At 37.2% G+C, this 12,465-nt stretch overlaps 1 protein-coding gene across 2 annotated transcripts in view; it reads right to left on the reverse strand.

The window, feature by feature from the left end:
* Positions 1 to 4,619: 4,619 nt before the first annotated feature.
* The window catches only part of FGF14 (fibroblast growth factor 14), a 583,803-nt gene continuing 575,957 nt past the window's right edge, over positions 4,620 to 12,465 (reverse strand). For both annotated transcript variants that reach the window (XM_049778631.1, XM_049778632.1), the window contains exons 4-5: positions 10,100 to 10,298; positions 4,620 to 6,107 (exon numbers count right to left, since the gene is read on the reverse strand). In XM_049778631.1, the coding sequence (XP_049634588.1) occupies positions 5,971 to 6,107; positions 10,100 to 10,298 (336 nt within the window). In that variant the 3' untranslated portion in view covers positions 4,620 to 5,970. The remainder of the gene's footprint in view (positions 6,108 to 10,099; positions 10,299 to 12,465) is intronic.

The following is a 12,465-nucleotide window of genomic DNA, read 5'->3' on the forward strand; positions in this document are numbered from 1 at the left end:
CACATCCATTTATGAAAATGTACAATAATTTGGACTTCCCTTACATATATACAGTTAAATCTACTTACACATATTAGCTTAGGCAACCTTTAATTATTTAGAGCTAAAAAATTCCACTTTTTCCTTTGTGAGTTATATATTGTAAATTTCTATAATATAACAAAATAATTTCCTTATCATTTAACATGAAAATTTTGTACTTGGAAATAGTAATGACATAAGTATTTTAAAGTCCTGGCTTGAACTTTAGAAGCCAAATCACACAAAAGAAGGAAAATATGCACCTGCAGAGTTTACTTTAAAATTTAATATTGAAAATTATTTAAGAGAAAATTGCACTGATGCTGATTTTGAACATCTTAGCAGTGTTCACAGATCTGAATAGATTTATAATTTTTTTCTCTTTATCCTGAGATTATGAAGTGCAACCAAAGTAGAAATACCTCTATTTCTGAGTTTACCAATTAGTATATAAGTTTTGTAGAATGAGGGAATAGAAGCAGTAAAGATCTAATCTAGGTTTTATTATTTCCTCCTCAATAAGCACATTAACCCTCAAAATAACCCATTATAATTGCTCAGGGACTGTTGTGATCATTTTTCTGATGATGTACCAACATTCATGAAAATATCTAGCCATTAACATATCAATAATATTTATTTTTCCTTACTAGTGAGTTTTGCTTTGTTGAAAGGCCCTCCTTATAACAAGTATTTTAGGCTTTGGGGGTCACATATATGTCTGGATATTTTTTTTGTCTTTTATACTTTAAAATTGGGGGGAGTAGGAACCAAACCTTCATTATGAGCTCCTGAGTGACACAGAAATTGATGAGATGCTGGATATGACTTCCAGCTCTGTAATAATTTGCCACCCTGTTACAACTGCCTTTTCATAGGTAATATCACATGGCCATGGGGAGGGGTGCTTGATTTTCTCCTCGTTTGCTATACTTGTTTTCCTTTTCCATTAACAGCAAACATGTTGGCCTGCTTATGCTGCGTGTAAGCAAAGAGTTTTCTACATTTATGGTTTTCAAAAAAATGTATAGATGTGGAGAGAGAATTATACTATAAGAATCAAGGTGCAATTTGTGAAAATACCTTAGCAACACTGAAAGCACTTATTGAACAAACCTGTTTCGTGTGGTTCATTGAGCTACAAGTCATTGACCACACTGAATTTTAGCATGACTCCCATGAGACTAATCCCTAAAGAACAGTTTCCTTTGAAAAGTGAACTTAGTCTCTTTTCCCTCCTTTTGTACACTGTTATGTTTTGTGTATTGCTGATTAGAATTTAGCAAGAGAGTCAGACTATGGAGAAATGGTCGCATTTACTTGTTAAATTTGGGAATTAAAGGCAAAAGATTGTATCAAGACAAATTCTACCATTTGTAATGTGTCCTACTTAGCTTTGGAAATGTCACAATAGAAAATTCAGCTTTTTTTTTTTAAAGAAAAGGGGGTGGACTGGGCAAGAATAAGAATAAATTCATAAATTTACTGGGAGAGAAATAGACAAATCATATGGAATTGTTCAAATTTCACAGAGACAGAGGGAAGATGCAAAGAGTGTGTTTGGCACTAACCCTGCTCACCTGGCCCACCACCACACAGGAATTCTGCCACAAGAACTTTACAATATAATTCAACATAAACCCCACGAGCCAGAGGAAACTGACTATGCCACACTCTCTCTATACATTCTTAAAACAAATTGAGGCCCTTGAAAAGAACACTAAAAGGAAAAACTGCCTTTGAAATACAGACACAATCTCAATCAGCAAAGATGGGTATGAGAACCACTAATCCTGAAAACCCAAAATAATCCATAGCTCATAGCTCCTGTTTGCAGGCTCACTATCAAAAAATGGAAAACATAATCATAATTCAAGATGTGAACAGTGTCCATGTAAGCTAAGATACAAATTCTGAGATCATATTTTACTCCAAAAATAACATAATTCACATCAAGATTTTGACATGCCTTTAATTTAGGTCAGGTATGTTTCCCATCCCACCCCACCTCCATGCCAGAAAAAGACTTATACTGAAATCATGTGAAGATAATTAAAAATTATTTTCAATGATTTCTATGTCCATCTCCTTCTAATAGGAATTTCTTCGGCAACTGATTTCTCCATAAAATGTTTATCATCTCTGTAATAGGATTCAAAATTAAATGAAGAGATACATGGTTATATTGAAGAAGAAAACATTTTTTTTCTTTTTGCTGTTTGTGTAAGAGAATCAAATCTGATATACTGGTCATTTTGAAAAATGGACTTCTTTAGGCTTTGGGTATTTGGATATTAATCAAGCAACTGGTCTGGTGTGAAATAAAAAGAGTGTCTCAGCTAAGAATTAAAGAGTGAGATAACAATAATCTTCGGAAGCACTGAAACTCTTGTTGGAATTATCCCCCAGCCCCCAAAAGAATAAGAATGAGTAAGCACTTGGAACAATAAACTTTGAATTCTTCAAGAATCATAATAAAATTATATTCTTTTGCACGTTATTCTTTACTGGGGATAAACTATTTGTATCTTTGCTATATTTTCCAAGAAAGTTGTAGGAAATCATTTTAAAAACAAACAAAACAAAAGTGGTGTAACTTGAAATATCAAAACAATGAACATTCCCAAGCATCGTTGAGGGATGAGCAAGTCAATCAGCTCCTTACCAAAAGAAACCCATAGAAGACACCCTCCCATACCAGATATTCATGCAAAGGGAATATGATATTGGGCTCCATACACTTGACAACATATGTCTATAAAGATACAGAACATAGAGGCTGTCAATACAAACATATTCCATCAGATTTACTATACAGAACACCAATTGTGACAGATTGCACTTAATAACAGCAAAATCAGTTTTGGAGAGGAAAAACTGATGGGGTCTTCTCCCAGAAAAATAGCAAGAGAGGTATCATCAAAGAGCGAAAATTTTCTTTGGCATGGTAAAAGGGGGAAATTGAGTTTACCAATTTATTTACATGACACTTCTCTGTATTTGTGAGCGATGCAATGCCATTTCATTACGGAAAGTTGTTTGTGATTTTTTAATATGATTTCACGTAGTTTATTCAATATGTTGTATTTGTGAATACAACAAAGTTGATGAAACACAGAAACTGTACAATGCAGACAAACTCTTTGCATGTAAATTGAATAGTACATACCAACAATCCTTGATAACACGGCTCCCACAACATGCAGTTCATCAATGCTCTTCTTGTCCCATGCAGAGGTGAAATGAGACACAAAATAAAGGACCTAACTAAGTCACAAAAGACAAGGACCCTTTGAAATATGTCTAAACAAAGCTTAGAAGAATGTTGACATTATTCTTCAGGATAAATGCCTTTATAGACAACTCATATTAAAAAAAATAGAGGTACACATTTACATAAATGTCAGTCATTTACAAAAATAAATCTGTCTTACTCTTGTCTTAAGTTTAACCAATAAACAAACTTGCAAGGGATAAAAGAAAGTAGCAAGTAGGGTTCATTACCAAAAAGATAGGCAGGGTTGCTTGATTTGATGCACATGTATAAGTTTGTGTGTGTGTGTGTGTGTGTGCGTGCGCGCGCGCGCGCGCGCGTGCGCGCATGTCTATATGTTGGGGGAAGTATGTCTATAAATCCATCTAATCAACATTTCAAGTTAAGTTATTCACAATCTGTCACATATATGGACTAATAATGCCTACCCTAAATAACTGGGCTATTATACCACTCACCTTCTTGTACTTAACTTATCCTATTAAAAATAATAGGCCTTAACATGATAGAATAAAAAATCATGAATGGTTCAAGGAACCATTTGGAGGGCTTTGTATTTCAACATTCCCAACAATAAATCTACTCAAACATTATGCTAACTTTTATTTATTAAAATGGAATCCAATAAGAAAATGAAATAAGCATAAACAGTTAAATTTATACTAAATATTTAATCAGCTAAGCAGGCCAAAAATTCTCTAATGCTGGGTGGGAACTGTCATGAACACGTATGGAAGCAGTGAAAAATAATTTCTCAGTAAATACAGTGAAGACAAGAGGAGAGATTGGTTCATCCTTTCGCATGTCAATAACAACACAAGGCCAGTCTACTGATCCCTTCCATATTCAGTGGTCTATAAATGAGGTTCAGTTTGGTATCAATGAACTGTTCTGAGAAGAAAACATTGGCTTTTATTAAGTATACACACAGGTAGCAAATATATTTCCAAACACTTTAGTATTAAACGTTTTGAAATGTGATATCCAACATGGAACATTTGACATACACCCTCCATGGCCTTCCTAGGTGTTTTTAAACTCAAGAGTTCAGCAGATTAACTTTGGAAGGAAGCGATGAAAGCAAAACCAAATGGAAGTAAATGGATATAATGGAACAAAAAACTGATCTTGGAATGCGCGGGTTGGCCTTGGATTTTTTTCTCTAGAATAATTCAACAGAGATTATAGCAAAGGCCCCTCTAACCCAGATCTCCAGAGCTCAATGCTTGGAGCTGAGTTAGAAGCATGGACTGGTGAGAGAGAACACAGTGCCTGACTCAGCATGCTGAGCTCCTAGAAATAAAAGAGAGAGAGAGAAAAAGGAAAAAAATATTTTTCTTAGTATGTTCAGTTAAAAATTGTCATTGAACACCAAAAAATAGTAAAGTCTAGTTGGTAACTAACGTTTGCATTGCTGCTGCAGAAAGGAAAAAACAGCCGCCTTGGCCCATGCTCTGCTGAGTATGAGTTGAAATGCAGCCAAAATTGTGGAGGGCATTAAATTCCGGTCATTAAAAACAGGAAAGAGTATATATGAAATGGATTTAGGTAGCACAATTCTCCTAAGTGGTAATTACTGATATTTTTTTTGTTTGTTTCATTTATTATTTTTTTCTTCCTTTTCCCAAATAATGAGGATTAGGAGATGAAAATGAACCTTGATCAGGCCTACAAGGCCTATAGAATTCTTTGGACCCACTATCTCAAAAGAGAAAAAGAAAAGAAGAAAAAAAAGAAAAAGGAAAGAAAGAAGATAAAAGAAAAAGGAAAGAAAAAAGGAAAACCAGTGGGTCTTGCTCGCTGGGCAAGGCAAATGTCACCATTACCAGTAAGCTTGTGATATGTATAAAACAGACCGCACACACAAAAGAAGTAGAAGGGGGAGACCAAACAGTGTCCACAGGCTGTATTTGACCCTGTCCTCACTCACCAAGCTGTCCTCTGCCATGGGTGTAAGGTCAGGGTCAGCGATGGTGAGGGGGGACCTGGGGCCACATCCCTAATCTTTAGAGCTCTCCATACTTGTCCATCCTCATTTCGGAAGGGCTCCCTGATTCCCCGAGGGCTCTGCCCAGTTAAGTCCACTGCAACCCTGAAGATGTCCAGAAAGGCAAATACCTGCCAAAATGGAAAAGGAAAGAAAATTCTGGAAAGTGGGGGGAAGGTGGTCACCGAGAGTAGAGCGAGCCCACATCCCTGTAGAAACAAGAAGGAGTCCAGAGGAGCAGGGGGGTTTGTCCAGCGGCTATCTAGAAAGGACTCAGTTCAAATTCAAATCGGTGTGCTACAAAAAGAGAAGGGAAAACACATGAAGATCGATCTCGGGAACAGGACGCCCAAAGGGGTGCTGGGGAGCTGTCAGCAGGCAAGGTGTGGCGTTGGACGGGTGAAGGATGTCATTCACAGGAAGTGTCACAGTCCAAGAAAAGAGATTGAAAAAGGCATTCCAGATCTGGGAGGGCATTCCATGGTCTGAGTTGAGCTGGTATCCCGGTGCCTTCTGGTTAGGTGAGGGGGTGCCACCGGGGCAGGGTCCTCATGGGTTGGCACCCACAAAGTTCCAGATGGCCAGGAGTGTGCGCTGGTCCTTGGCCACCGGGAGGAGGAATGTCTGGCCTGGACAAATCACTCAGCCGGGAGCGGGACACTGAGTCACACACGGTGGGGGGATCTGGCTATGTGGTCTTACTTTTGTTGACTGGTTTGCCCCCATTCATGATAGCCGAGGCGCTGGTGCTTTTACTCGGCGTCACCCCTGTCTTCGGGACCGTTTCTCCCACGTCGTGCAAGGATGGTTCTCGGTACATGGCAACTGGAGGGTGGGCAAGGAAGGAGTGGAGGAGGAGGAAGAGGAGAAAGAGGTGGTTAGAAGCTGTGGCTGCAGAAGGATGCTCCCTACACCCCAATAAAGGGCCTACAAGCAGGTAAGGTGACTAGGTAGGGGAACTTGGCTGTAAGCATGACAGTGCCTGACTAGCCAGAAAGAGGAAATACATAACTGACTCCCCTCCAGACAAGGAGACTCCCTAACTGAGGCATCTGTCCACTGAGAGAGGAACACTGCATGAGAGTCAAAGCCTCTTTGTGGTGTTGGTAAAATAACATGTATACATACAAACACACAGACACAATGACAGATGCACACATACAAATATAGGTGCCCATATCTACCAAGAGATATACACACATGCATACACAAACCCACAGACCATACACATGCATAAACATTGACACAGACACACAAAGGCATGGCAAATACAGGCAAAATAAACACACATATATACAACTATACATGAATTCACAGATATGAACCCAATGGCACCCATTCACAGAAAGACATGCATTGGCACAGACAACATAGACACATAGGCACACACCAATTTACAGACAGACACATGATGATACCTAGGCCACATTCATACAAAGGCAGACACATGTAAACAAACACATACACAAATGCATACATTGACACATAGACACAAGTTTGCCAAATATAAACAATGAAGTCACAAGCATATATATGACATAACCTGACACAGCCACTCAAATTCATAAATGTACACATCAACATACAGGCATATAAAGATATGCAATCAACATAGGCATATACACACACCACATATCTACATACATACATAGCAAAGCACACCTACACAAATTTATTCACACGAAGGTAGACACACATACACACTTGCACACACATCCAGGAAGAATAGGAGAGTAACAAGCATTGAACCTATTTTGTTCCTCAAGGAAAACTCAGACTACCCCCATTCCTGCACAAATCCCAACACTCACACTTTTCTTTTCACACACTCTGTTTGGCTATAGGTGTGTCCTCCCCTGGGTCATAAAATTAATTTTATTCAAGTGATTCAAACACAGTCACCCAAGCACCAAATCCATGCAAAACACTCATTAAGCAATCCCATTTCTTAAGGCATCCTCAGCTCTTGGATCTCCTCTCCAACCATCAGAAGAAGACAGTTGTCGAAAGAGCTGATGGCAGTTGTGCGTCATTTAATAGTTTTAATTCTTTTGATTACAGTATTAGCTATCTAGTAATTGCGGTCCTTTCAGGCAAGAGAGCCACTGAAGAATTGCCTGGAAGTTATCTGGGGACATAATGGACCACAATGGTTCATGTCTCTTTCCAGAAAATGATTGTGGGGTTCCCGGGAATAGGATCATCTATGTGAAGAAGGCAGGTGAGTTAAAATTGTCTGCCTTCAGAATTACTAGTAAATCAGAACTGCCCTGTCAGCTTTTATGGGCTTTGAGGAGTTTGGCATCTTTTCAGAAGAGATGTCGTGTTTAGTTAAGATGGACCCTGAAGAATCTTCCATCAGGACACTGCCAGTTAACCTGGCCTCAGACCTATCTTAAGTGACATGATGCAATAATGACAGAGACAAATCCATATCATGACCTGCTTTTTACATGTTCCTACCCCCAGGACTAATTAAATGAGGAGACAGTAGCATCATAACACGAGCCTTGATTGTCTATAAACTGAAGTTGTAGAGGAGCTAAGAATAACCCAGAGCACCAATAATTAATCAGATGACTAATTGGCCCTAACAGTCCCAATGATAGAATTTACATTCTGCATGGGTTTTGAAAGTTGGAAATTAATTTTCCTCTCTCACTTATACAATGTGAGAACCTCTGTCATAATAAATCTCCATAATTGTTTTTAGGATATGCTTCTGTCTTCAAATTACTGGAACAGACTCTTTTTTTCTCTTCCTCAGGCAACAGATGCACACAATAAACATACTTGAAGCAGCTCAGTATGATTATGAATTAGCAAGAGGACATAAGATACCATACCTTGATACTCAAATTACATAAATAAATAGCTTGTTTCCAGTTTTTGCCTCAGTTAAGAGAGAAAAGACCAAGTTTCGTGTTTATTACATGTATGCAGCTTAATAAGTTTTAGATATTTAGCCAATTCTTACCTAAGTATATTCAAATAAAAAATAATGGAGGAAGACAAAGACAGTTGAAAAATTAGCCATATGGTTGGTAAAGCTTGTATGAAATTAGTTTTTATTTTAACTTTCACTCCCATTTAATTACTAAGAATTCTGATGGTCTCCAAATCCATTAAAAACAAAAAATCAAATTAGAAACATATGAATTTGGAAGAATAGTAAAAATAAGTTTAGTCTTTCTATGCTGACTTTCATCTTGAGTTGCAGTATTATTAGTATAACTCATTTCTATTACAGATTCTGGCATATTTTTTCTCTCCTATATAGGCCCTCGTGGCCAATTACTGATCTGGGTGTCAGTAATACACTCTGAAAGTAAATTTCACTCAGCGGGAGCATTATTCAGCATTACCAAAATGATAAAGCTGGCATCAGCTAAAAAAAGAGTAGTTCCCTAAACTTTTGCGAAACTGAATTATGAATTTACTGAGAGATAATTAACTTTCTACATTTGAACTTTTCTCTTTCTACAGAGAAATCATGGATTATAAAACCAGTATTTATTTTCTCTTGAAAGCTAAGGCTTTTTGATAGGAATGAAAAAATTAAATTTAATCAAACTACCAAAAACTAGTGAACAATGTTTGGTTATTATAGATCCAATTCTTGGCAAAAGAAAAATAAGGTGTATAAAGTATTCAATATAATTATTTTCTCAAACAAACAACATATACTCTGGCCAAATCTTTCATGAGAGAGGGCAGATATTGCTGAATAGCAAACTTTGCAACAGCTCTCTCAAGACTTCACTGTTTGCAAGTCAATGCAGATAAAACATTTCAACAGAAGCAGGCTGCAACATAACAAAATTTCTAAACTATTACAATTTGAGAGCTATGTAGCACAATAAATTTTTCAAATTTATTTAAGAATGAATTCATTCTTCTTGTAAAATAAAGTTATTGCTTATTAAATAAGTATTTCTTATTTAAATTATTTTAATTAAGGATATGAATCTCTTAATAATAAATTTCTTACTCAAATTAAGAAATATAAATTATTTCTTAATCTTATGTAGTTATTTTTCATGAAGTTACTTTTACCTAACTAAAAATTTTTTCTATAATGTTCATAAGGTTTTAAAAAAAATACCTATGTTACACATATCTATGTCACTATAAACCTACAAATTAAAATGTAATCAAAATTATTTAGGGATGAGATTGAGATAAAGGATTTAAGATAATGAAAGTGTTCCGAGAGGGAGTTTTCTGATATTTAAAAATTAATATATTTATTACATCAATATGTATATATTATCACACATACTGTATAGCATATTATGGATACAAATATTTTTTTAAGACCCTTCACCAGTGCAACATTCCCATCACCAATGTCCCAAGTGTCCCTCCTCCCCATCCCATACCAGCCTGTACTCTAGACAGGCTTTCTACTTCCCACATTCAGTCACATTTTGTTATGATAATTCTCAGTGTAATTATTTCTGTGACTGCACCCATCACTCTCTGTGGTGAGCTTCATGTCGTGAGCTGGACCTTCCAGTCCTCCTCTATTTTGTCTCTGAGAATCATTTCACAAATGTCTTTTATTTTTCTCAAAACACATAGATGAGTGGGACCATTCTGTGTTTATCTCTTTCCCTCTGACTTATTTCGCTCAGCATAATAGATTATGAACACAAATCTTAAATGCACAACTTACAAAGACCCCTTGTGTGATGGCCATCCAGATTAAGCTGAAAATAACTTCCTGAAAATAACTTTCAGGTTCCTTGGAATGAAGGCAGAGTAAGGTAGGTAGAAAGGAACAATGCCATCTGCCCAATGACCACCACACTCACCTTCCAATGGCTTGGGTAGAAAATGAGCTGCTGGTTTGGTTTTCTTTACTCTGTTTCCTTTCATCGCTTGTCCTTCCTTATTCAACCCCAAAAACCAGGCTCTCCCCGATTCCTGTTGTCTGTACAGCATCGATGAGTAGATTACATAATAATTTTCAAAAACAGACTCCTTAAACTTGCATTCAGGGGTAAAAAGTTCCTGTTGGGAGACAAGGAGAAATAAAGATGAGAGAAAGGAATGAAAGACACTTCACTGAGGAATTTCCTTTCTGTTCTTGTCTCCAGAAACTCATCCACGGTGGTGCAGGAGAGAGCCCAGCAAGAGCAGATGATGGTCTTTCTGCACAGGCTACTTGTCTATACTCTCTTCAAACACACAATGAACAAAGAAAGTTCTGCAGTGCAGTTGGAGCTATAAACAAATAACTGTAGGGAAATCCTTTATTGGAAAAATCCACGCTGTGACATAACGCCAAGTGGTTTCAGGAAAACAGAATACAGGCCAATCACAATCTAAATCAAATACATCTAAGAAGTAAGGTACACTTCTAACAAACTAAACCAAATTGTCAGATGTATTCTATCTATAAAGTTAAGTGAGTGATCAAAGTTTCTTCTGGATCTACCATGCCTGGAGTGGCCTCACCAGAAGTCAAAATAATTCACAGGCTAAAGTGACACCTACTAGAAAGGTGTGTGTTGACCATTTTAGGAAGGCCTATGGTTTAATACCCACAATTTTATTTAGCCATAGGCAAAATCAAAAGGGCACAATAACTGAATTGAATCAGTGAGCTGCTACTTGGTTATTATTATTATTCTGACCTCTTTTTTTATTGTTCAGGGATCTTCATACTCCTAACAGGATTTATAGGGTTCAAAGTTTGATAGAAATTGTCAGGTATGTATACTTGATCATAAGAGCAATCCAAAGTTATAAAACCTTAACCTCTTAAGAATTTGAAATGAGGGGCTGGAGTAGTGGTGGCACAAGTGGTAGGCATTTGCTTTGCACATGCTAACATAGGAGGGTCATCCCATATGGTCCCCCAAGCCAGGAGAGATTTCTGAGTGCATAGCCAGGAGTAACCCCTGAGCATCACCAGGTGTGCCTCCCCAAAACAAAACAAAACAACAACAACAAAAAAATTTGAAGTGAAATGAACCATCTTTCCTTAATTATCCTGGAAAACCCTCAAATTTTACTTTATTAAATTAATATGTTTATTTAAACAACATGTTTGCAATTGGGCTTCAGCTATAAAAAAAATAACACCCCCTTCACCAGTGCAACCTTCCCACCACCAATGCCCCCCAAATCCCTCCTCCCCACCCCATGCCTATATTCAAGACAGGCATTCTATTTTCTCACTCACTGCCATTATCATGATTGTTGTTGGCGTAGTTATTTCTCTAATTCACTCACCAATTCACTAACTTACTCACTCACCAATCTTTGTGATAAGCTTCGTATCATGGACTAGTCCTTTCAAGCCTCATATATGTTGTCTCAAAATTTACTTTATTTTAGGATAGATTTTTTTTCTTGGCAAAGTACATATGAGTAGATATATTAGGCTTTGCAGCCCAGAATGTCTCTGCCACAGCTTCTAACCTCTAAACTGCATAGCATAAAGTTAGAGAAAAAGGTGCAATGGTCCATTATCTGTACTATTCTTACCATCATGTTAGATTCTAAAGGTCTCGTAGTTTTCAGGTAACAGGCTGAATTGTCTGAGTTTATGACTACTTCATTGGCTATAAATTATAGAACATGGGCTGCTCTCTTTGGTACACCCTTTCCTCTTCTATCCTGGACCAAGTGCCTGGCTTTGTAGATGCAAATGGACCATCGGGGTATTTCCCTAAACAAAGACATTTCCCTCAGTAGAGGAATTCTGCTGTGGCTATTAAGATAATAAGCAAGTCACAGATGCTGCTTTCATTTTGAAAACAACCTCAACATAAAAAAGGGATATGAAATTTTTGTTTCATTGTTGTATTTTTCTTTTCTGTGATTTGATGATTTAGTTTGGCAATGGTACAAATTAATATTTCAGCTGTTGCTGGAACCCAACTGCTCTTGAGTGTGTTGCTGTGGTTCTAAAAATAGGCAGGCGAGATGAGAAGGCACATCAAACTCTTCATCTCTTTTAGCTGGGCAATTTCAAAGAGTTTGTATTTAAGCGTAAATTTAAATAAGCATTATCTGCTTACAATGAAACTCTAGTGTGTTTCATTGGCTTAATCATTGTATTAGTAAAATGCAATGCAATAAAGCAAGTCCCATATATTAGGGTTGCATTGATGATTCATTTCTTCCTTTGGCATAGTCCTGCCTGATCCACACTAGGGGGTCCAAAGTT

Source organism: Suncus etruscus, chromosome 8 (assembly GCF_024139225.1).
Source record: "Suncus etruscus isolate mSunEtr1 chromosome 8, mSunEtr1.pri.cur, whole genome shotgun sequence".
Taxonomy (NCBI): domain Eukaryota; kingdom Metazoa; phylum Chordata; class Mammalia; order Eulipotyphla; family Soricidae; genus Suncus; species Suncus etruscus.